The sequence below is a fragment of the Oryx dammah genome, unplaced genomic scaffold (genome assembly GCF_014754425.2).
Source record: "Oryx dammah isolate SB20612 unplaced genomic scaffold, SCBI_Odam_1.1 HiC_scaffold_3, whole genome shotgun sequence".
In the NCBI taxonomy this organism is placed as follows: Eukaryota; Metazoa; Chordata; class Mammalia; order Artiodactyla; family Bovidae; genus Oryx; species Oryx dammah.
This window is the reverse complement of record NW_024070187.1, coordinates 49538715-49561643: the sequence shown is the minus strand read 5'-3', so window position 1 is coordinate 49561643 and position 22929 is coordinate 49538715. Positions and strand designations below refer to the sequence as shown.

General features: G+C 35.7%; 1 protein-coding gene across 4 annotated transcripts in view; it reads right to left on the bottom strand.

The window, feature by feature from the left end:
- The window catches only part of PCDH7 (protocadherin 7), a 469509-nt gene that overhangs the window by 242253 nt on the left and 204327 nt on the right, over positions 1-22929 (bottom strand). For 3 of the 4 annotated variants that reach the window (XM_040237986.1, XM_040237989.1, XM_040237988.1), the window contains exon 2: positions 91-307. In XM_040237986.1, the coding sequence (XP_040093920.1) occupies positions 91-307 (217 nt within the window). The remainder of the gene's footprint in view (positions 1-90; positions 308-22929) is intronic. The other variant, XM_040237987.1, reaches the window with a different exon arrangement.

The following is a 22929-nucleotide window of genomic DNA, read 5'->3' as shown; positions in this document are numbered from 1 at the left end:
TTTTATTTTGATTTTAGACTGACCTTCAAGAGTCTACTTATTACGGCTCACTAGCGTGATTATGTGTGTGGATGTTGTGTTTGCCCCTACCATTTTCCATATGCTCTGCCTCACCAACACTGCCATCCGGCGTGGTCCTTTCATAGTTGTCCTCTGGGAGTGGAAGGGCACCCAGTCTTGGCCCTGATGAACTCTTACTGCTTGGTGTTTCTGACTCCTCCAGCCCGCTGTCATAGCAACTCTGCAGTGACCCCTGATGTGGGTCCTGAGGCTGACTCACAACAGAAAACGTCACTCTACGAAATGGCTGTAAGAGAAAAGATTCTGAATGTCACTAAGGTATAAGATTGTAAATGATCTTATTTTAAAAATACATAAATTACATACATTAAGGTCGACTGACAACTAATTCAATACAGAATAGTTAATATGATAATGCTGAAATTTATTTGCTTAACTCTGTTTTCTGAGGCAATATATAGAGCTTAGATTTTATTATGGAAAAACTGAATATTCCTTTCTGTAACAGAGATAAGAAAACAGCAATGTTACTGAAACACACATTTAAATTTGATATGGTACTTCCACACAGTCACTACTTTTCTATTCTGAAGTCTTCACTTCAAAATTATTTTTCACAAACAGACTCCTTATAAAAACAAGGGTCAGTGATTTTGGAAAGCAATAAATATAGAACTAATCCATCATAAAAAGACCATTTTTAAATAATTTGTCCTTACAGCAGATGATTTAAAATCAAGTGTTCTGGGAATTGACTTCAACTATTAAAGGTGCAGCTGATAAATAAGAATTTGGTTGAAATGCTAACAGATTGGAATACATTTCTTACTTCATTCATATTAAAAATATTACCTACTGACCCTAAAAGTATAAGGGTAGTATTAAAATAATAGACAAGAGTTTCATTAACCAGGGAATTGAAAATAAACTAAAAAAGTTTAATTCTATGTGTTTTTACTACAACTAATTCACAATATGCTCAAAAAAGTAACATCATATACCATCTTTAAGTAGTATTTAAATACTGCAAATATTACCCATTGGATATCACAATATAATATGTTATTAATGTTGGCTGAATAGAATGCTTACTATATATGGATTTTCAAGGTTATCATAACTACATAATAAAGCAAAAACATTTTAGGCTCATTAAGGGAACAAATTAATGCCATACATTGTCAGGGATATATGTACACATAATATTTTGGGGTAGAACCAATATAAAAGGTTCTATAATATCTCTTTCATATTATTCTTGGCAAATTGTATTCATTACCTTCTTATATGACTTGAAAGTGACATAAGTGTACAGATTTTTGAACCTATAACTCAGATTGTTTTTTTCTAATATAAAGATAAAACTAATATTGCCAGAATAGTGAGAAAGGTAAAGAACCTTTTTTACACTTTTACATTTGCATACTAGTAGTACAAATCACCCATCACAATTAGAACGAGTAGAATTTTTAAAATGTTAAGTCTAAGCTACATACCATAGGCTCTTAATGGGAAAGCTAAGAAGATCTGTGACATTTCCCCCAAAATTTATAAACTGGTCTTACTAGAGACAAACACATGCTTCCATAAAACTTCCCTTTATTTTGTCTCAAATAGAAGACTGGTCAGGAATAGTGTCTATTGTTCATATTTCTAACCAAGTACCTCTCCTTCAATGTACTTATTAGAGTGTATAGTCTTTATAAAATCCACTTTTCCATTTAATTCAAAATCAAACTTTAAGAAATTCTGAATTCTGTTGGAAACATTTAAAGCATGTTCTCTTCTTTATAATGTTTCCCTGAATTGGGACTGCAGTATTTTAAAACAATTACAAAATATTACTAGGATAAACATCATACACACCATGGGCCAAAACTTACTAGCAACAAAATCTCGAGAAACATTTTTCTTATTTCACTATTAATTCTCACATTGCTTTAGAGTAGTATAATTGTGATATTTTACCCCATTTCTTAATAAATATGAAATCAATAGCTTTCATATTTGTATTTGCATTTGCCATGCTTTATCGTTCTTTTTTCCCATTTATCACTCCCAACTGACTGCAAACCCTCTGTGAATTATGTTCAGTATCACCTCAGAAATGGAATTAATGATAGTCTCTTAAACCCAAATTGCTTTGCACATAGAAGCCACTTAGCAAATAATACTGAACAATAAAATTTTAATGACAATGCTGAATTTAGGAAATAGTGCTATGGGTCATGAAAATATATTATGACTTCAAGACATAGCAATGGATTAAGAAAATCACGTTAAAAATAAAAGAGGGTCAAAAGCTTTTTAATTCTATTTTAATGATTCTCAAGTCTTTTAGAATCAGTCTACTAATGCAAGGAGAAAGTTCAAAATGAACACAGAAATAAGTAAATTATGCTAATTGATTGATAAAGAGAAATAAGAAATTATGAGAGAAAACAATTCTTTTTGATATAAAAAGAAAATGATGTTTGAATGCAAGTGTTAATCTGTGCTTAAATGCTGGTTCTACTAAAAGTAATACTAGACTATCACAGAGAGAAGATAGGCTATGTTTACAATAAAAAGTCAAAAAACTTTTTTCTATCATGCATTATATAATATTTTCTATGAATCTGTGCATTTTACTTTCTAGATTCTGTACCCTATTTTAATTGTGAATATTTTCATCCCTATGAATTACTGTAGGTTACATATTAAGTTTAATGATAGAATGAAAGTGTTGTAATTTTAAAATACTAAGATGAATATATATACTAGAAAATGCTCAGATCCATTAATACTTCCTTTTTGCATAAAAAAGCTTTTTCATTTAAAATCATATCTAAATGAATGAAAAAATGACTTATAATAAAATCTGAAATAAAAAATATTACCCAATGGATCATAAAATGCCCTATCATTTTTATCTGCATTTAAAAAAATTCCAATAGAATTCTACATACAATATAAACACTACATTACTATCTCTTAAATTCTACTTTGATAATTTTAAATAAATAAAAATCTGTGGCAAACTGTTTAAGTTGGTAATGTGAACCAAATTAGTACAGATACCTGAATTCTGAAAGAGCATCCATTAATGCAAGAACTAAGTTTTAATTCCAGTAATAAATCAGACATGTATTACAGATTTAGCTAACAAAGTAGACAGATAGGCAGACAGTTAGGGAGACAGACAAGTATTTACACACCATCCTTCACCATGGGTTGGGTCTATTGAGAAGATAGGCTTTATGGCAGAAGTTATGACACAGAATACATATTATTTACATACCAGAAATATATTGACTAAACCAGAAATGTAAGCATTGTGTTAACTGTGACAGAGATAACGAATTTGGTAATGACTAATAAGTAGAGTGTCTTAGAGGGCTTAAAGTGACTCCTAAACTTAGATGTGTCTTAGAAACATCCAGAATACTTGTGAGAAAATACAGTGCCAATATCTGGCCTCAACTTAAACCCAATGAATCAACATTCAGGGTGGAACTGGGTATCAGCAATTTCTAATATTTCTCAGGGTGATGAGAGGCAGAGAGAGGAAGGTGAAATCCTACAATTGAATATATGGTCAGAAAGTCAAACTGCTTCAGGAAGCCAGATGGTCCTTTAAGTACTCATAGAATTTCCCTGGAAAGTCACAGAAGCACGGTTCCATTTTGAGATGCAAACGTATGGTATGAAAATATCTAGTGACCTGAGGTGTTTGAGCTTTCGACTTTTCTGTCTAGGGTGACAAATGACATGTCTTGCAAAGGCAAACTCATTCTCTATGCAAAACAGGAAACAGCAGAAGAGCTTGAGGAAGCGTGTCAGTTTCCCAGTTTTTTGAAATAATGAAGATGTGCTTGAAAACTAAGTAAGTAATGCAAGAAAGAAGTCTCCAAGAGACTTCCCTAGCAGTCCAGGGGTTAAGACTTTGTCTTCCAACCCAGGGACTACGGGTTTGATCCCTGGTCAAGGTGCTAAGATCCCACATGCCTTCTGGCCAAAAAAACAGAACATAAAACAAAAGCAATATTGTAACACATTCAATAAAGACTTTAAAAATGGTCTACATTAAACAAACAAAAAAAAATCTTAAAAGACGAAGTCTCCAAGAAAGTTTTTACAAAAATTGTGAGTGGTATGTGTGTGATAATTATAAACAAGAGAGGGTGGAAATCAAAGATTTTTATTAGGCAAATAAATGACCTAATTAAAGGGGTGAGATTAAAGACATGGTCTGACCATTCCCTACAAAAGAGTAGGAGGAAGAAATGTTGAAGGCAGAGGATTATGCTAAAAAAGAGAGGGGATTGTCTTTTTGTCTTGGTTATGGTTTCTTTTGCTGTGTGAAAGCTTTTAAGTTTAATTAGGTCCCTCTGTGGTGACCTAATTGGAAAGGAAGTCCAAAATAGAGGGGGCATATGTATATGTATAGCTGATTCACTTTGATGTACAGCAGAAACTAACAAAACATTGTAAAGCAACTATACTCCAATAAAAATTTTTAAAAAGAAGGAAAGAAAGAATGGGGAAACAGCAAAAAGAATGCTTAGCAAGGCCATTACAGAGCAAACTTGTGTGGCTGACTGGGTCTAGTCATTATACCTACATTTGTTATGTCCCATTGTATCTCAGGGTTTCAAGGATGTTCCAACAATAATTCTATATATTTAAGAAACTCAAAATCTTATAGGTATATAAAAGAGCCAAAAATATAACACGATTAAATTTCCAACAATGTAAAGGCATCCCCCCCCCCCAAAAAAAAAATTCCATGAAACTTGCTTATGAATTCAGGCAGGCATTGCAAAGAAGGGGTTTCTGGATTGAAATCTCTAAAATAATTTTAGTAGATAATATATATTTGAGGGCTGACTACAGACTTCATATTTGAAAACAGGGGCAAAGAATAAAATATAGGACTAATAAGAAAACCAATTCACTGTTGAGACTCAGAAACCAAGGAAGCTGGTAATTTCTGGAAAGCAAATAAAATCTTATGTGATCAAAGGCATCAGAGATAGTGAGAAGAATATTGATTACTATAAGTCCTTTGGATTCATCCATTAGGAGGTCATTTTTGTTATAAAACCTCTAAACTCTGGGGAACAATTCTAGGAGATTAAGCCAGAGGAAGTAAAAGACCCACTTGTAAACATAAGGAGACATGGAGAAAGTGGGTGGAGGCTTCTAATTTTTAAAATGGTATGGCATAAGAGAGATGTCGGGTGGCAGTTAAAAGGAATACGTTTTATGTAAAACCTTTATCTTTTTTTTTGTCTTTCTTATTATTGAAAAAAAATGCTTTAGGTAAAGTAGTTGAAGATGCCAGCAAAAATGGCAAGCAAAAAATATGCCTAATAATATAAAGTTGTCCAAAACGAAAGAAATCAGAGACTAGAAGTAAACTAACTAGAATTAATAGAGAAATAAAATTAAAATCACAAAGGCAAGGCAAACACTAAAACTTGTTGGGGAATTGCATGCATGGTCCCTGTGTGTATGTTTAATGAGAAATACATATATATTAGAAACAACAGAAAAATAAAAAAAAATATTCTATTCCAAGCAACCTTATGGATTCCCTATTGACCTCAGAAAAGTTAGCTGACCTCTGGCTCTTGTGCCTTGGGCTTAGGGTCAGTAAAATGCAGAAAATAATACCTATCCCTTACTAACTTAAATTCTCTGAGAAATAATGAGATAGCTTCTACAAAGAGCCTTAAGCTCCCTCAAAGACATATACTATAAAAGGTATTATACCTCAGGCCACAGATATATAATGAGAACTATCTCCTGTTATGTTTTAAGTTTTTTTTTTTTTTCCTAAGAAAATAAAGAGCTGGTCCAACAATTTACAAAGTTTCTAAATATAATTTTAAAAATCCATGTGAAATCTCAAACCTAAGTCTCCTGTTCATGCACTGATTTTTGTTTTTCTAAATGCAGGTTATTTGTGAAACAAATAGGTACACAAATAACACCCACATTTTTCAAAAAATATTTGAATCCAATCATTTACTGAGCAGGAGCATCTATAAGTTTGATTATTTAAGAGTGACATTCATGAATAAATTTTTGTTTCCATTATAACACACTGGAGACTTTCACTTGAAGACAAAAATATATTCAAAGGCAACTCTGGGGCTTCCCTACAGCTTAGTAGTAAAGAATCTGCCTGCCAATGCAGAAACATGGGTTCATCCCCTGATACAGGAAGATGCCACATGCTGCAAAGCAGCTAAGCCCGGGCACCACAGCTATAGAGCCCACACTCTAGAGGACCGAGCCACACCTCCTGAAGCCTGCATGCCCCAGGGCCCATGCTCTGCAACAAGAGAAGCCACCCCAAGGAGAAGCCCATCCACGGCAACTAGGAAGTAGTACCTACTTGTCACAACTAAAGAAAAAGCCTGCGCTGCATAAAGACGAAGCCCAGCCAAAAATAAATAAACAATTTTTTTAAAGGTTACTTTGGATAATATCCAATCCCTGGGGCAGGGGGTGTACTTTGATACTCATTTTAGGCCCCAACTGATGGAAATGTATTATAATTGACTTTGATTTAAACTACTATAGACTGGGAATCAGTCTATTTTTCATATTATCCTTAAACATTCTTTATATAATTTTATTCACTTCCTATTTTAAAATCTAGAGGTCATATGGGAAGTGGACATAGGCATGAATGGAGAAGTCCTCTCCCTTCTATTCTTGCCCTCATGCTGTGGAGTATGTAAGTATGCCTGTCTCTTCTTACCCTCCTCTCCTCAGCGGGAATTCTGATACACCCAAGATGAGGAACATGTGATTACCATGATCATTTCCACAAATAAAATTAACCTAGCTGAAGCTCCAATATATTGGTCATCTGATGTGAAGAGCCAACTCACCAGAAAAGACCCTGATGCTAGGAAAGATAGAAGGCAGGAGAAGAAGGGGACAACAGAGGTAGAGATGGTTGGATGGCATCACTGACTCAATGGGCATGAGTTTGAGCAACCTCTTGGTATTGGTAAAGGACAGGGAAGCCTGGCTTGCTGCAGTCCACGGGATTGCAAAGAGTCAAACACAACTAAGTGACTAAACAACACCAAAAATCTTGAAAGGACAAAAATAGCAAATAAGGATAAAGTTGGGTGCTTGGGGTATACACATTGTAACATATTTAGTACATACATTTGCCTATTAATATCTTGGATTTTTTTAATTTGGAAAACATGAACAGTAGTTAAAATGGTATATAGGTAAACTTGGTATCAAGAAAAAGACACTTTGCTTAGATGACGAGAGGATTTAGGATATGTGTAGATGTCAGAAGTAAGGCCTGCATTCTAATGACAGTATTGCAAGGTGTGAAGCACTCGTGACAGGAAAAGGGGATGAACATTTGATTCATTCTTCTTTTTTGTAAAATTTCATCTCTACAATTGCAAATGTGAATTACCAAACAGTAAATGTCAGTTCAGTTCAGTTCAGTTCAGTTCAGTCGTTCAGTCGTGTCTTTGAGACCCCATGAATCGCATCACTCCAGGCCTCCCTGTCCATCACCAACTCCTGGAGTTCAATCAAACTCATGTCCATCGAGTCAGTGATGCCAGCCAGCCATCTCATCCTCTGTCGTCCCCTTTTCCTCCTGCCCTCAATCCCTCCCAGCATCAGAGTCTTTTTCAATGAGTCAACTCTTCACATGAGGTGGCCAAAGTCCTGGAGCTTCAGCTTTAGCGTCATTCCTTCCAAAGAACACCCAGGGCTGATCTCCTTCAGAATGGACTGGTTGGATCTCCTTGCAGTCCAAGGGACTGTCAAGAGTCTTCTCCAACACCACAGTTCAAAAGCATCATTTCTCCAGCGCTCAACTTTCTTCACAGTCCAACTCTCACATCCATACATGACCACTGGAAAAACCATAGCCTTGACTAGACGGACCTTTGTTCTCAAAGTAATGTCTTTGCTTTTCAATATGCTATCTAGGTTGGTCATAACTTTCCTTCCAAGGAGTAAGTGTCTTTTAATTCCATGGCTGCAGTCACCATCTGCAGTGATTTTGGAGCCCCCCCAAAATAAAGTCTGACACTGTTTCCACGGTTTCCCCATCTATTTCCCATGAAGTGATGGGACCAGATGCCATGATCTTCGTTTTCTGAATGTTGAGCTTTAAGCCAACTTTTCACTCTCCTCTTTCACTTTCATCAAGAGGCTTTCGAGTTCCTCTTCACTTTCTGCCATAAGGGTGGTGTCATCTGCATATCTGAGGTTATTGATATTTCTCCCGGCAAACTTGATTCCAGCTTGTGCTTCTTCCAGCCCAGCGTGTCTCATGATGTACTCTGCATATAAGCTAAATAAGCAGGGTGACAATATACAGCCTTGACGTACTCCTTTTCCTATTTGGAACCAGTCTCCTGTTCCATGTCCAGTTCTAACTGTTGCTTCCTGACCTGCATACAGATTTCTCAAGAGGCAGGTCAGGTGGTCTGGTATTCCCATCTCTTTCAGAATTTTCCACAGTTGATTGTGATCCACATAGTCAAAGGCTTTGGCATAGTCAATAAAGCAGAAATAGATGTTTTTCTGGAACTCTCTTGCTTTTTCCATGATCCAGCGATGTTGGCAAGTTGATCTCTGGTTCCTCTGCCTTTTCTAAAACCAGCTTGAACATCAGGGAGTTCACGGTTCACATATTGCTGAAGCCTGGCTTGGAGAATTTTGAGCATTATTTTACTAGCATGTGAGATGAGTGCAATTGTGCAGTAGTTTGAACATTCTTTGGCATTGCCTTTCTTTGGCATTGGAATGAAAACTGACCTTTTCCAGTCCTGTGGCCACTGCTGAGTTTTCCAAATTTGCTGGCATATTGAGTGCAGCACTTTCACAGCATCATCTTTCAGAATTTGAAATAGCTCAACTGGAATTCCATCACCTCCACCAGCTTTGTTCGTAGTGATGCTTTCTAAGGCCCACTTGACTTCACACTCCAGGATATCTGGCTCTAGATGAGTGATCACACCATCGTGATTATCTGGGTCATGAAGATCTTTTTTGTACAGTTTTTCTGTGTATTCTTGCCACCTCTTCTTAATATCTTCTGCTTCTGTTAGGTGCATACCACTTCTGTCCTTTATTGAGCCCATCTTTGCATGAAATGTTCCCTTGGTATCTATAATTTTCTTGAAAAGATCTCTAGTCTTTCCCATTCTGTTGTTTTCCTCTAAACCTAGGCAATCCAGCAGGTTTCTGGAGGTCACATAAGAAGTTATCACAATCCCCAGTTTACTTCACATATGGAGTAGAAGCCAGATCTCATCCTGCTTTATTCAGATTAAGTTCATACATTTCAAATTCATTAGAGGGCTGGGACAATTTTCTAAAAAGCTTTTTTAAAAAAATATATAGAAAGTGAAAGTGTTAGTCACTCAGTCGTGTCCAACACTCTGCGACCCCACAGACTGTAGCCCACAAGATTCCTCTGTCCATGGCATTCTCTAGGCAAGAATACTGGAGAGGGTAGCCATTCCCTTCTCTAGGAGATCTTCCAGACCCAGAGATTGAACCAGGGTCTCATGTACTACAGGTGGATTCTCTTCTGAGTCACCAGGGAAGCCTAGAAAGTTTATGTCAAATTGTCCAACTGTCTTATTTTTCTATCTTGCAGATTCGTTTAATTTTTTTTTTTTAATTTTAGAGAACTATATAACTGCCCTCCTTTTTTGAAAGTACTGACGTAATAGCATACACTATAAATAATATGCACTTTTGAGGAAATTTCATTTTGAAATTAACAGTAATATGTTATTCTGTTTTCAGAATTCAGTCATTGGCATTACATCTCCAGGTGCTACTTATTTGAAAAAAAATCTTTGTCACAGAGTTAATTTATAGTTTCTAAGAAAACCAATAAAGAACAGATGCATATTCACAAAAATATTAAAATAATAAAAATGTATTGTTTCTATTCTTAATTGTTAAATTGTTTAAAACATAACATTCACACCATAAATAAATATTAAGTCTCATAATCAGACACAGTTAAAAATATTGATCTTCCACTCGCATTAACAAAATCCTTTAAGTTACATTCTGCACAGTAATAATGGATTGTGTTCTCTAATAGGGCAGTGGCTAATTTTTGAAAAGGGAAAGAAAAGAGTTGACCTTTAGGAATATCCTATTATACATAATGCTTACAGTAAAAGAGAAAACACGGCATCAGGTTAACAATGGAGAAACTTTCCCCTTGGAGTCCATCCACCTAGTGACACGACCTTTTTGGGGATTTCATTTGCAAGAGGATAGAACCCAAAAAATGACGCTAGAAAGAACTACAGGTTAAATCTCTTTCCCTGTTGGATGCTGTTTTGTGTCTTACAGACAACTTTATTGGGAACTTTAAATATGTACCTTCCTTTTTAGTTTCAATAGTTTCTCCATAAATCATCTTCTTATCTGGAACTCACATACAACTGTCTCAGTCACATCAATTATGTCTGAATGGGTTGAAAAGGCTTTTCTATTTTTTCCAATTCACTTAGTTTTGTCCATCAAACAGACTTCTAATGACTCTCTTTGTCAGTCATTAAGCACTGAAACAGTCATGGAGCAGAACATTGCTAAATTAAAAGGAGTGCTGCTTTTGCTTTTTATTTTAAAACTAACTAAAACTGTGAGAACTTTCCTTGCAAAAGAACAGGTACTTGATTAATCTGCAAACATTTTCAACCAGTGTCAGTGGCTACTGAACAAACATATCTAAGATTCCATAGTGCATTAGTTGAAATATGTCTGGCAGAATCTTCAAACAAACTTTAATGAGGTCTTTTAACTTTTTAGGGGTATCTTCCTTTGAGAACATCTTAAGTTTCTTCTGTACTTCAAATCGCCTTTCTTTCTTTCAAGTCAATAGCAGATGAAAGGGTAGTAAAAAGAAACATGTTGAGACATTTGGATTGGTTAATTAAAACACTTATTTGGGGAAAGTGAAAGAAAGTGAAGTTGCTCAGTCATGTCCAACTGTTTGCAACCTGTGGACTGTAGCCCACCAAGCTCCTCCATCCATGGGATTCTCCAGACAAGAATACTGGAGTGGGTTGCCATTTATTTGGGGAAGGAAAAGTTAAGTAATTGTATTTCTTTTGACTTGCATGCAGTTACATATTTGACATTGTTGTATATATTTGTTCTGCAGTAACTAAGAATGTAGGTTATGCTTAATAATTCTAGATCACAAGTGTGAAGTGATTTTGCTCAGTCATGTCGAACTCTGCGAAATCATGGACCAGGGCTTGCCAGGCTCTTCTGTCCATGCGATTCTCCAGGAAAGAACACCAGAGTGGGTTGCCATTTCCTTCTCCATAATAATGCAAAAGAAAAATAATGATAATATTAAAATTGTAGCTATTCATTTCACCTGTATTGTCACTTTTCCTCATGTGTGGGTCATATGGATATTCTGATTTTGAAAATGAGAAAAAAATAATGAACTTAATATTCAAACTACTGCAATTGAACTACTCTAATCTAAAAATAAAAGTTTGTCTCGTATTTTTTTAGTGAAAAATATCAGAAAACAGAAGAGACAAAAGCCTAAAAGTTTTAGTAATACCAGTTCAGTTCAGTTCAGTCGCTCAGTCGTGTCTGACTCTTTGCAACCCCATGAATGGCAGCATGCCAGGCCTCCCTGTCCATCACCAACTCCTGGAGTTCACTCAGACTCACATCCATTGAGTCAGTGATGCCATTCAGCCATCTCATCCTCTGTTGTCCCCTTCTCCTCCTGCCCCCAATCCCTCCCAGCATCAGTCTTTTCCAATGAGTCAACTCTTCGCATGAGGTGGCCAAAGGCAAATATTATTTTCTTAAAACTTCTAAATAAGACACTGTGCTCTAAAACACAAATTGTGGGTCCTTTGTATTGTGGACACATTGTTTGATCTATTTTTTTTTCTCTTTTTGCTGGCTTCCATTAAGTCTGGTTGAGAAATTGGCAAACTTTTTCTATGAAGGGACAGAAAATAAATATTATAGGCTTTGTAGGTCATGGGTCTTTGTCACAACTACTCATTTTGACATTGTCCTGAAAAAACAACAGTCAAAGATACATAAATGAATAAGAATGGCTAGCTTCCAATAATACTTTATTGATTAAAACAGGAAATTGAATTTTATACAATTTTCCTGATTCATAAAATGCTGTTGTTAAATTTTTAATCATATTGAAATGTAAAAAATACTTTTCTGTTGTATTAACGTTTTAAAAGCTACCGTATATTTTTCAACCAGTGGGTAAAGTCCTCATAAATAGTGTGTATCAATTATATCTGTTTCAATGACAGTGCCTTGAAAATAGTTTATATTTAATTGCCATTTGTTAGCTTGTGTTAATATTTATTGTCTTTTTCACATATAACTCTGAAGTAGAGAATCAGCAGACATGGAGTCCAGTACTTCCTCTGATACAAAGTGTAAAATCTGGTGGAAAGATTTATCTTTCAGTTTTAGCATCTTCAACTTTAAAAGGAAAGAGTTTTAGCAAATGATATTTAACATCCTTTTTAGTTCCTTAATTCTTTGAAACTATAAGAAGATAGGTTTGTTCAATAAGTCAATAAATGGCTGAAATGTGCGATTTTAAACTACTCTTTTTCACCCTTTAAGAAATTCCTTAGTACACTGCGTGGTCTTCAAAACATTAAAGCAATTTGGAATGTGTTTACTCATGAAGCAAGAATCATGAACAAACATATGTATAATAACAAAACATTTTAGTCAATTATCTTAATGAAAAGCTACAAAAATGACTTAACATCTTTGTGAAAGGTGTTTTTAAAAAGTAAAGACTTTCTCTGGAATGTCAGCGCCATGAAATAAGCTTGTCTAAATGTTCCCTATCCTCTGAAACACCTCTTCTGTGAATTCTTCTTTGATTTGCCCCCCAAAAAATGTTCAAGTGAAAAAAAAAATACTCGAGTTCCTACTGTGTGCTAGAGACTGTGAGATCTCATTCATCTCTTAAAGGTATGCTTTGAATAGCAGAGGTTAGCAAGGTAGGTATGAAATTGAGTGGTGAAAACATGCTGGGCCGTTGATTGGATTTCACCTCCCGATTCCTTTGAGACCCTACACAGTCCCTTGTAAGTTTCTATGTTTACATGCACAGAGAAACAGGAAGGCAGAGGGAGTCCTATTTAGGAAAAGAGAATATTGACAGGCAGCTAATGAGAAAAAGACTATCTTTGCAATGATACTCAATTCAACAAAAGCTTATTAAGCACTTGCTTTGTGCCTGCCACTGCGCCGAAAAATCTACATGCTGCAAATTTAGGCATTAAGCTCAGCTGGGCAAGTGTAGAATAATCATACAAAAGCACTCACAGAATACAAGCAAAGGTTTCTTTTTTCCTGTTTGCTATTGTGATAATCATCAAAAGCTCAGTTCACAAACCTCTCAGTTGCTTTGCATGACTATTCTACATACCCATGGAGTTCCACAAGTGCTGAATGTGGTTGATAAAAACCTGTGTCTTAAACTACACAGTTGGAGTTAGACTGCAGCAGTTCAAGGGAGCAATGCTGAAGAACCAACTGGAACTCCTAAAGAACTGTCCAGGTTTCCGACTACTAAAATATTAACACTGAACAAATAAACAACAGCAACAAGGAAAAAAAAAAAAACACTTTTAAAAGCTACCTCCTAAAATACATAGGGGCTTTCCAGGTGGCACTAGTGGTAAAGAATCCACCTGCAATTCAGGAGATGCAGGAGATGTGGGTTTGATCCCTGGGTGGAGAAGATCCCCTGGAGGATGGCATGGCAACCCAATCCAGTATTTTTGCCAGGAGAATTCCATGGACAGAGAAGACTGGCAGGCTACAGTTCACAAGGTCACAAAGAGCTGGACACAACTGAAGTGACTTAACAGTCATGCACACAAAATACATAGAAGTTTAGAAGCACAGACAGGAGCCTGCCTCATAAACACCTGAATCAATTCACTCATTCTGAAATGAATGAAAATGAAACTTGCATTTTAGGATACACTCAAACAGATGCTCCAGATTTTTTTTCTCTTTTTTTTCCTTTTCTATCTTAGACATTATTACATCGAAACTGCACCTGGTAAAACTTGTTTGGGAAGCTACATAGATTTTAAAAACATTATGTTTTCATATTCTACAGAATGAAGGTCTGTGTCCTTAAGTAGCTTTTCCTGGTCTGAATGGATTAAAGTGTCTGACAGAAATCAAGATAGACAAATGGAATAAGGCTCTGAAGTTTCACTTAAGCATTTAATTAGTGAACTGAGTTGAAACCTAACTCAAGCCAAATCTTCTGCTACCCACATGAAACTCCTGCTACCCACATGAACCCATACCTCTGCCATCTCTGCTGGCTTACTTGTTTTATTTTCTCTGTACTTTGTTTAAAAGAAAAGTTACAAGGGCCCCTAAAAAATGTATTCAATGCCCAGATATGCTTGTTTTCATTCCTTAATGGAAGTCAAATAACTCCAGAAAAATGAGTGAAAGTGGACTTAAAAGGCAGAAAAATGGACTCTGATGATACATACATCCTAATCCGTGGAACCTGTGAATTGGTGAATTTACATGCAAAAGAGGAATTTTAGATTTCAGATAGATTAAGTTCACTAATCAACCAATATTAAAATAGGGATAATATTTTGGATTATCTAAGTGGGCCCAAGGTAATCACAGGTTTCTTTTTTTTTTTTAATTTATTTATTTTTAATTGAGGGCTTCCCTGTAGCTTAGCTGGTAAAGAATCTACCTTCAATGCAAGAGACCTAGGTTCAATCCCCGGGTTGGGAAGATCTCCTGAAGAAAAGAAAGGCTACCCACTCCAGTATTCTGGCCTGGAGAATTCCATGGACTATACAGTCCATGGGGTCGCAAAGAGTCGGACACGACTGAGTGACTTTCACTTTCACATTTTTAATTGAAGGAAATTATTTTACAATGTTGTATTGGTTTCCACCATACATCAACATAAATCAGCCATAGGTATACATATGCCCCCTCCCTCTTGAACCTTCTTCCCACCTCCCACCCCATCTCACCCCACCGCTCTGGGTGGCCACAGAGTAGTGGTTTGAGCTCCCTGAGTCATACAGCAAATTCCCTTTGGCTATCTGTGTACATATGGTAGTGTAAGTGTTTCCACGCTACCCTCTCCATTTGTCCCACCCTCTCCTTCCCTCACTGTGTCAATAAGACTATTCTGTATGTTTGTGTCTCCATTGCTGCCCTACACATTTAGAAACAATAAATGCTGAAGAGGGTGTGGAAAAAAGGGAGACTTCCTGCTATGTTGTTGGGAATGTAAATTGATATTGCCACTATGGATGACAGTCTGGAGATTCCTTGAAAAACTAGGAATAAAACTACAATATGACCCAATAATCCCACTACTGGGCATATATCCTAAGAGAACCATAGTTGAAAAATACACATGTACTCCAGTGTTCACTGAAGCTCTATTTACAATAATAGCTAGAACATGGAAGCAACCTAGATGTCCACCGACAGATGAATAAAGAAGTTGTAGTGTATATGCATATATATATAGTGGAACATTACTCAGCCATAGAAAGGAAAGCATTTCAGTCAGTTCTAATGAGGTGGATGAACCTGGAGCTTATTATAGAGTGAAGTAAGTCAGAAAGAGAAAAAACAAATATCATATATTAACATATATATATATATACACATTTATGTATATATATGGAATCTAGAAAGATGGTACTAATGAATCTAATCTTCCTTAAAAGGAGAAAGGGAAGGTGGAAAAGGAAGTCAGAGTTATGCAATGTAAGATCTATACTCATCTTCTCAAACTTTGAAGACAGAGGAAGGGGCCACAAGTTAAGGAAAGCTGGTGTCCTCTAGAAGATATTAAAGGTAAGGAAGGGAGCATATTTTCCCCTAAAACTCCAGCATAAATACTGTCTCACTTTGATTTTAGTCCAGAGAGACCTATTTTGAATTTCTGTCATCAAAAATTGCTATAGCTTTAAGCCATTCAACTTTAGTAATTTGTTATAGCAGCAATAAGAAACATGTAATGGACCATGGAGCCTGAGGTATGATGGGAAAAAAAGAGAAGTAAAGCAGTTGGGCCTACATTTCACATTTATAAAAGAAGTTAGTCATCATTCAAATTTAATTTGGTATTCCATTCCTGTATCACTCCACCTGTAGAGCATAGAGAACCAGCATGTGATTCTAATAACTGTACTTATTTTATAAAGCATTCAAATATATTATTATGTATTTTATGTTGAAAGGTCTAAAAACTGTAAAAATGTTGAAAATAATCTTTATAGCCTTATTTTCACATTTATTTTTCTTTTAATACAGTGAAAGTGCTAATACCAAATAAAACCAAATTGAAAGGATCAGGTCTCTGTCCACCATTCATATGGGGAAAACTACTTCAGATTTGCATTTCAGTCTTCTCTTATCAGATTACTAATACTGTATTTGAAGAAATCCACAGACTTCCAAATCAGGAAATCAGAATTTATTTTCCTGATGTCAACTATAATTTGAACAGGTTTGGGCTACTGACTTAATTCTTCTGAGCTGGGATTCAACTTCTGTAAATATAAATTATAATCTCTCCATTTAAAGGATACGATGGAAATCCAATCTTAGAGTACATTGTAGAGTGTCCTATACATTATAATGGTAAATTGAGCTCAAAATTTTTTCCATGGGCCAAAAATTTATGGCGCTGATAAAAGATATTTTTTAAAAAATTCCATAAACTTGGAAGAAACAAATTCTCCCCATTATGCTAGCATAAAGAAAGATAGTGAATGTCTTGATTTTTGAGAATAGCTTCATCTACACTGGAGAGAGTTAATAAATAAATACTGATGGTGCCTAACTGGAGTTACCATATTTGTAGATATTGTCTGTTGTCTACTACTTTCTTACTTCTTTGTTTTACACTTGTGTATTGAAAAAACTTTCTAGGAAGATGAATTTTTTCTATTAAGACTTTACCTTTTCAGAAGGAAAGCAGAAAATAAATTCAACAAACAAATAATAAGTAAGCATGTTGGTATTTCATGGTTCTTTAGGGAAAAGAGGATACTTGTAACTTGATTGTAACATGGGGACTCAAAGGACACAGTGGAGGAAGGAGAGAGTGGGATGAATGGAGAAAGTAGCATAGACATATATGCATACTGTGTGTAAAATAGATAGCGGGTGAGAAGTTGCTGTATAATACAGGGGCCCCAGCCTGGCACTCTGTGATGATCTAGAGGTATAGGATGGGGCAGGGGAGGGAGACTCAAGAGGGACATGATAGATGAATGATTATGGCTGATTTGCACTGATGCAAGGCAGAAGCCAGCACAACATTGTAAAGCAATTTTTCTCTAATTAAAAAAATAAACTTTAAAAATGTGATAATTATACAGAAGGGCAGATAGTCTGAAATACTGACTGGAGTTTAATTTTCAGCTGTAATTTGAATATATAATCAATATTATCCAATATATGCCATATATTATTTCAATATTAAATGCCACAAGAACAACTTATTTCAACTACTATCTCCTTGAGAAAAATGGTCAAATTCTTAAGCTTCTAGCAAATGCACATTTTTAAGCATGAGGGAAAAACGAGTCCACAAGGCCATAACATCATAGGACCATCATATTTTATTACTAGTATTCCTATTTTACTAAGTCTGTTTACATTTCATATTTAGGAGATACATGGGGTACCATATCTAAAGACAAATATTTTATTCCTTTCTTTTTTTACCTTATGACCTTTTCCAAGTCTCTGATCTTTTTATTTTTTCACACTTCATATACATTGACATTTTGGAGACGTTGCTTCCCTGATATCTTAATTTTCACTTCAAAGGTGCTAAAATTATAACCTTCTGGCACCCATAGTTTGGGAAGTTCATTACATTCTGTGCATTAAGAAATAAAACTAATAACAAACCACATAATTAAGTTACCTCTTGTATTCTAGGAGAAACATTTTTTTTTAAATATTTAAGCTCAGGTTTTTTAACAACTGCTCATATTGGCAGATTGTGAATTAACTAGAGATAACATGTATTATTTTCATCTAGTTTGACAGAGAGCCCTGAAGTAAGTCAGAGATACTTTACTGAGCAAGAAACTTACATATTGCAACTGTACAATGCAAAGAGAAATCTTTCTAGGGGTCAATCAGTAATTGGTAGCAAACATTTCCCAGAACACTTTGGAAGAAGGCAAAGCCTCCTTAATGATATAGCTGATAACATGTCTGCATTTAAAATGCATAGTGATATTCCCTAACACTCATTGATTGCTTACCATGTGTCCATTCAAAGCTTATTTAATTTTCACAGTCGTACTATGAGGTAAATGCAGAAGCCAGTACCCAGGGAAGTAACTTGCCTGTAGTCACACAGTGGCTAAATGATCCATAGTTTGGCTCTTGCTCACCAAGCAATAGCTTTGCTTTGATTAAACCCTGAGAAATTGATAGACACTGAGGTTTGCTCATATAGTCACAAGAGTACTGGCTTAGTAAAATCATATTCTAGCACAGATCAGCCTACTTAAAAGCCTACAAGTGCTCAGGAGAAAAAAGTTGATTATCTCAGCCACTTCTCATAGGGGTTCCTTAGGCTGAAAATCAGACATTCAGATTTGAATTCTACTGGAGATTATGTGTAGTTTGTTGTTACACTTAAGCCAAGTATAGAAGAAAAGGCACAGACTTCACTTTCTATCATGTGGGACTTAAGTAATTTTCTTAAAGTCTAATAAACCTTTCAGCTTTGTTTTACACAAGTCAGCTGTTCTCTGCTCTGCTTACATATTTAAATTACCCCCACCTAAAGAGTATTGATACTTGGACCATATCCTAAAATTATTTTGTGATAGAGCTCAGCATCTATGTCAGCAGGGTTGAAAATCCACTCTAATCCTGTAATAAAATGGAAAAATCATTCTAAATTTCTATGTGCTTTGGCTGCCAGGAATCTCAGCACTCAATCATCATCTATTTATAAGCCCAAGCAGGGTAGGTGCATTTCCTTATTCTTGTATGTGGTTTCTGAGGTATTATTTCCATTTTAATATCTCATTATAAATTTTTTTTATCATAAAATATCCCAAATCCTTTTGGGAGCAGATGGCCTACATTTTGAAGATGATTACAGAAAACCTTAAAATGAGCATTTCTTATCATTCACTTTACTTTGGGAAAACAAATGACTTGGGTGTTATTTTTCTAAAAGCTGTAATACATTCTAGAGAAAGTAATTTGTAATTAAAATCAGCCATACTTGGGGTTTTGTTCAAAAACAAGAAGACTAAGAGAGTTTTATTTATTAATTAGTATGGGAATGATCAATTCTCTGGGGTAGGAAATGGCTACTCACTCCAGTATTCTTGCCCAGAAAATTCCATGGATAGAGGAGCCTGGAAGGCTACAGTCCATGGAGTCACAAAGAGATGAACATGACTGAGCACACCCCTAGCCCACGCAGGCATGGGAATGATCAACATGTCATTAAAAACACGAGAACATTCATCTCCACGAAGTTATCTAATGCCCATCATAAGACATGTATGACCTATTTTGCTCCTCAATTAATGATTAGTTTTATATAACTAGTGATTACTCTATTTTTTAATCATCAAAGATGTGTATTGCTATTCATGACTTTATTTCTATACAATAGTTTGCTAGTTTTTCAGACTAGGAAATTCTCAGATGTAATGCCATTAATGACAGCATTATCAGGCACCTTTAAAATCATCTTTAGTATCACTTCCTCCATTTAACATTTGTTGCACCATATTTTTTTACTTTATTTTTCTTCTAAATATGTCATTCTCCTAACAATATTGCATCAACCATCCATGACAAATTATCTTGCTCTGTCCTGTGACCTCTGTGCATTGATTTATGGATATTCATGGTCATGATAGCCAGAGTTTTTATGTTTTGCCTTCTAGACAATGTGTTGCTCCCTCAGATAACATAGTAACACTGATTAAAATACTTGGTATCTTAAGAAAATCTTCCATGATTGATGTAAATTTTAAGAATTTCATACCAAAAGGATCAAGAGAAATTTGAGGAAGTAGATTAAACTCCTAAGTGAAAGTGAAGTCGCTCAGTCGTGTCCGACTCTTTGCGACCCGTGGACTGTAGCCCACCAAGCTCCTCCATCCACTTTTAAAGTCATAAGTATTTTATGCATTCTTCCTTCAACTAGAAAAAACACTGGGCTTGAAGTTGATACCTAAGATTTCTCATATCAGAGCATTTCAAAAACATTTCTTGGATCCTTAACTTTGCTCATGTGAGCTTTACTGCTCACAAACTCTATGAGCTAAGGCAAACACTTAATTCCCATAAGCTTCAATTTCTTAATCTCTAACATGGGGGAAACTGTAAGTAAGTAATATAGTAAATATAGTAAGCTAGTATTTAGGTTACACAATCCATGAATCCTAATCTCCAGAGTGCATGGAACTTATCTGAAAAATTGTTCAGTACTCAAAAGCCCTCTATCCTCACATTCAGAAAATGTTTGCTGAGCAAAAAAAAAAAAAAAAAATTACTGTGATGCACACTAAATTTTGAGCATTGCTGGTATAAACCATGTAAAACCCTGAGCACATTATTCCCTTTATTAATATTACAGCTGTCGCCGCTGTCATCACTGTAACAGCTAACATGGTGATGTTCCTTATAGCAGGCAATAAAGTGGCAGTCAGACGCACCAGTTACCAGATTTAGAAATCAACCTTGAATATTCATCGGAAGAACTGATGCTGAAGCTGAAACTCCAATATTTTGGCCACCTGATGTGAAAAGCCAACTCACTGGAAAAGATCCTGATGCTGAGAAAGATTAAAGGCAAAAGGAGAAGCAGGGTGGCAGAGGATGAGATGGTTAAATAGCATCACCAACTCAAAGGATGTGAATTTGAGCAAACTCCAGGCGATAGTAGAGGACAGAGGATCCTGGCTAGCTGTAGTCCATGGGGTTGCAAAGAGTCAGAAACAACTTAGCAACTGAACAACCACAAGAATCAATACCAAGAATTTCAGTCATTCATTGCTTTTCCCAACCTCATATACAAACCAAGACATGTGGTGAAGAACTGTTGAAAGATGGCAGGGTAGAGTCATAATCAATTAGGTTCTGTTCTAGAAAGATTCCAGGGAGGGTTAAGGACGCATTTTGCAAGATGCAAGCAATAGAAGAGGGGAATCCGAAAAAAGGACATCTTAGAAACTACCAGATGACAGTTTTGTCCTGTCAGATATGCTGCTACTTCTCGCATTGGCTGGAAGGCCTGAGAGCAGTAGCAGATGAGAGAGATCCTAAGGGGCTGGAGATAAGAAAGACATGGAAAATTAGGCACGGGGAGATTATTTAACGGAAGCCACAAAATTTGACACTAAGAAATTCAAAGTAAGGGCAATTTTTATCCTTTAGAATCTGAAGTACTACTATACTACAAGGACTTCTCCTTAACAAAGTGAGTTTATCTATGTTCAGATTGGATGGGATAGGAACATCTTAGAATTTGCGTTGCTGTAGGTAGTCATTTTCCAAATCTATCAAGTAAAATAGAGTTAGGATTATTGGTCATTTCTAATCTATCAACTAATATCTATTAAGCAAGATATTTCCGGGGTAAGTAAGTGTCAGTAAGTGTAGTCGCTCAGTCGTATCCGACTCTTTGCGACCCCATGGACTCTAGCCCATCAGGCTCCTCTGCCCATTAGTTTCTCCAGGCAAGAATACTGGAGTGGGTTGCCATTTCCTTCTCCAATTTCTGGGGTAGTCACCTTCAAAGTTGTTTTTCTTAAGTCACTAGCAATAGTAAGAAATAAATTTTGCATCCCTGTTACGTATGTATGTGTAAACATACACACACATACACACACACAAAGGGAAACATGATAAAAAAATACTTTTCTTCACTGTGTGCAACATATTTTAATATTTAATATACATATTTTTATATATTTTAAATATATATATATATATCCCTTCTCATTCCATTCTCTAATTTAAAACTGTTCATTAAGATTGACTCAGTTAATTTTATGCCTCACTACTGAGTTTTAATTACAGTATGAGAGAAAAAAAAAACACATTTGTTAAAAATGAAGATTTTAGTTCTACCTTCACCCCAAGATGTGCATTTAATAGTTCTAGGGATGGGCATCAGGACTTTGGCTGATTCTGAGCTCTCAAAATAGTGATCTACAGAGTTAAAACTGCCTTCAGATATAGCTGATCTCAACTTCCCTCCTGATGCCTTCTACCTTCCTGCTCCTGTCTGCTTCTCTACTAAACTCCAGAACTGAAGCTGACATTAAACCTGACTCAACTGCATGTCTAGAACCAAACTAAAAAGAAGAATAAACTGAGGCCCTAGAAGGTAAATGCCAGACATAAATTCACAACCATCTTCAGATTTCCCTGGCTTTTAAATCCTGTCATGTTTTGTATAGATCTCACAGTTCAACTCAAGAAGAACCAAAAAAACAAAACAAAACAACAAAAAATTAAATGCAATTTACAGTTTATGTCATGCAGAGTTTTTCCCCCTTGAGGCTACTTTTATGGTTAGAAAATAGGAACACATTAAACCAATTTGACTGAACTCTACTTTTAATGCATAAATATCCTACTGCAAATTGGAAAACTTAGTTTTTCAATTTTCTTATTAGTGTTAAACTACTTATGTACCTTTGGGAGGAAAGAGAGAGCATTTATAATATACTCCGGAATTACATGAGTAAAGAAGACCATTACAGGGTTGAGAGTTGATTGTACCAAGTTGTAAAAATTATTTCCTATTATTACTTAAGAATGTGATGCGTGTGTGCTAAGTCACTT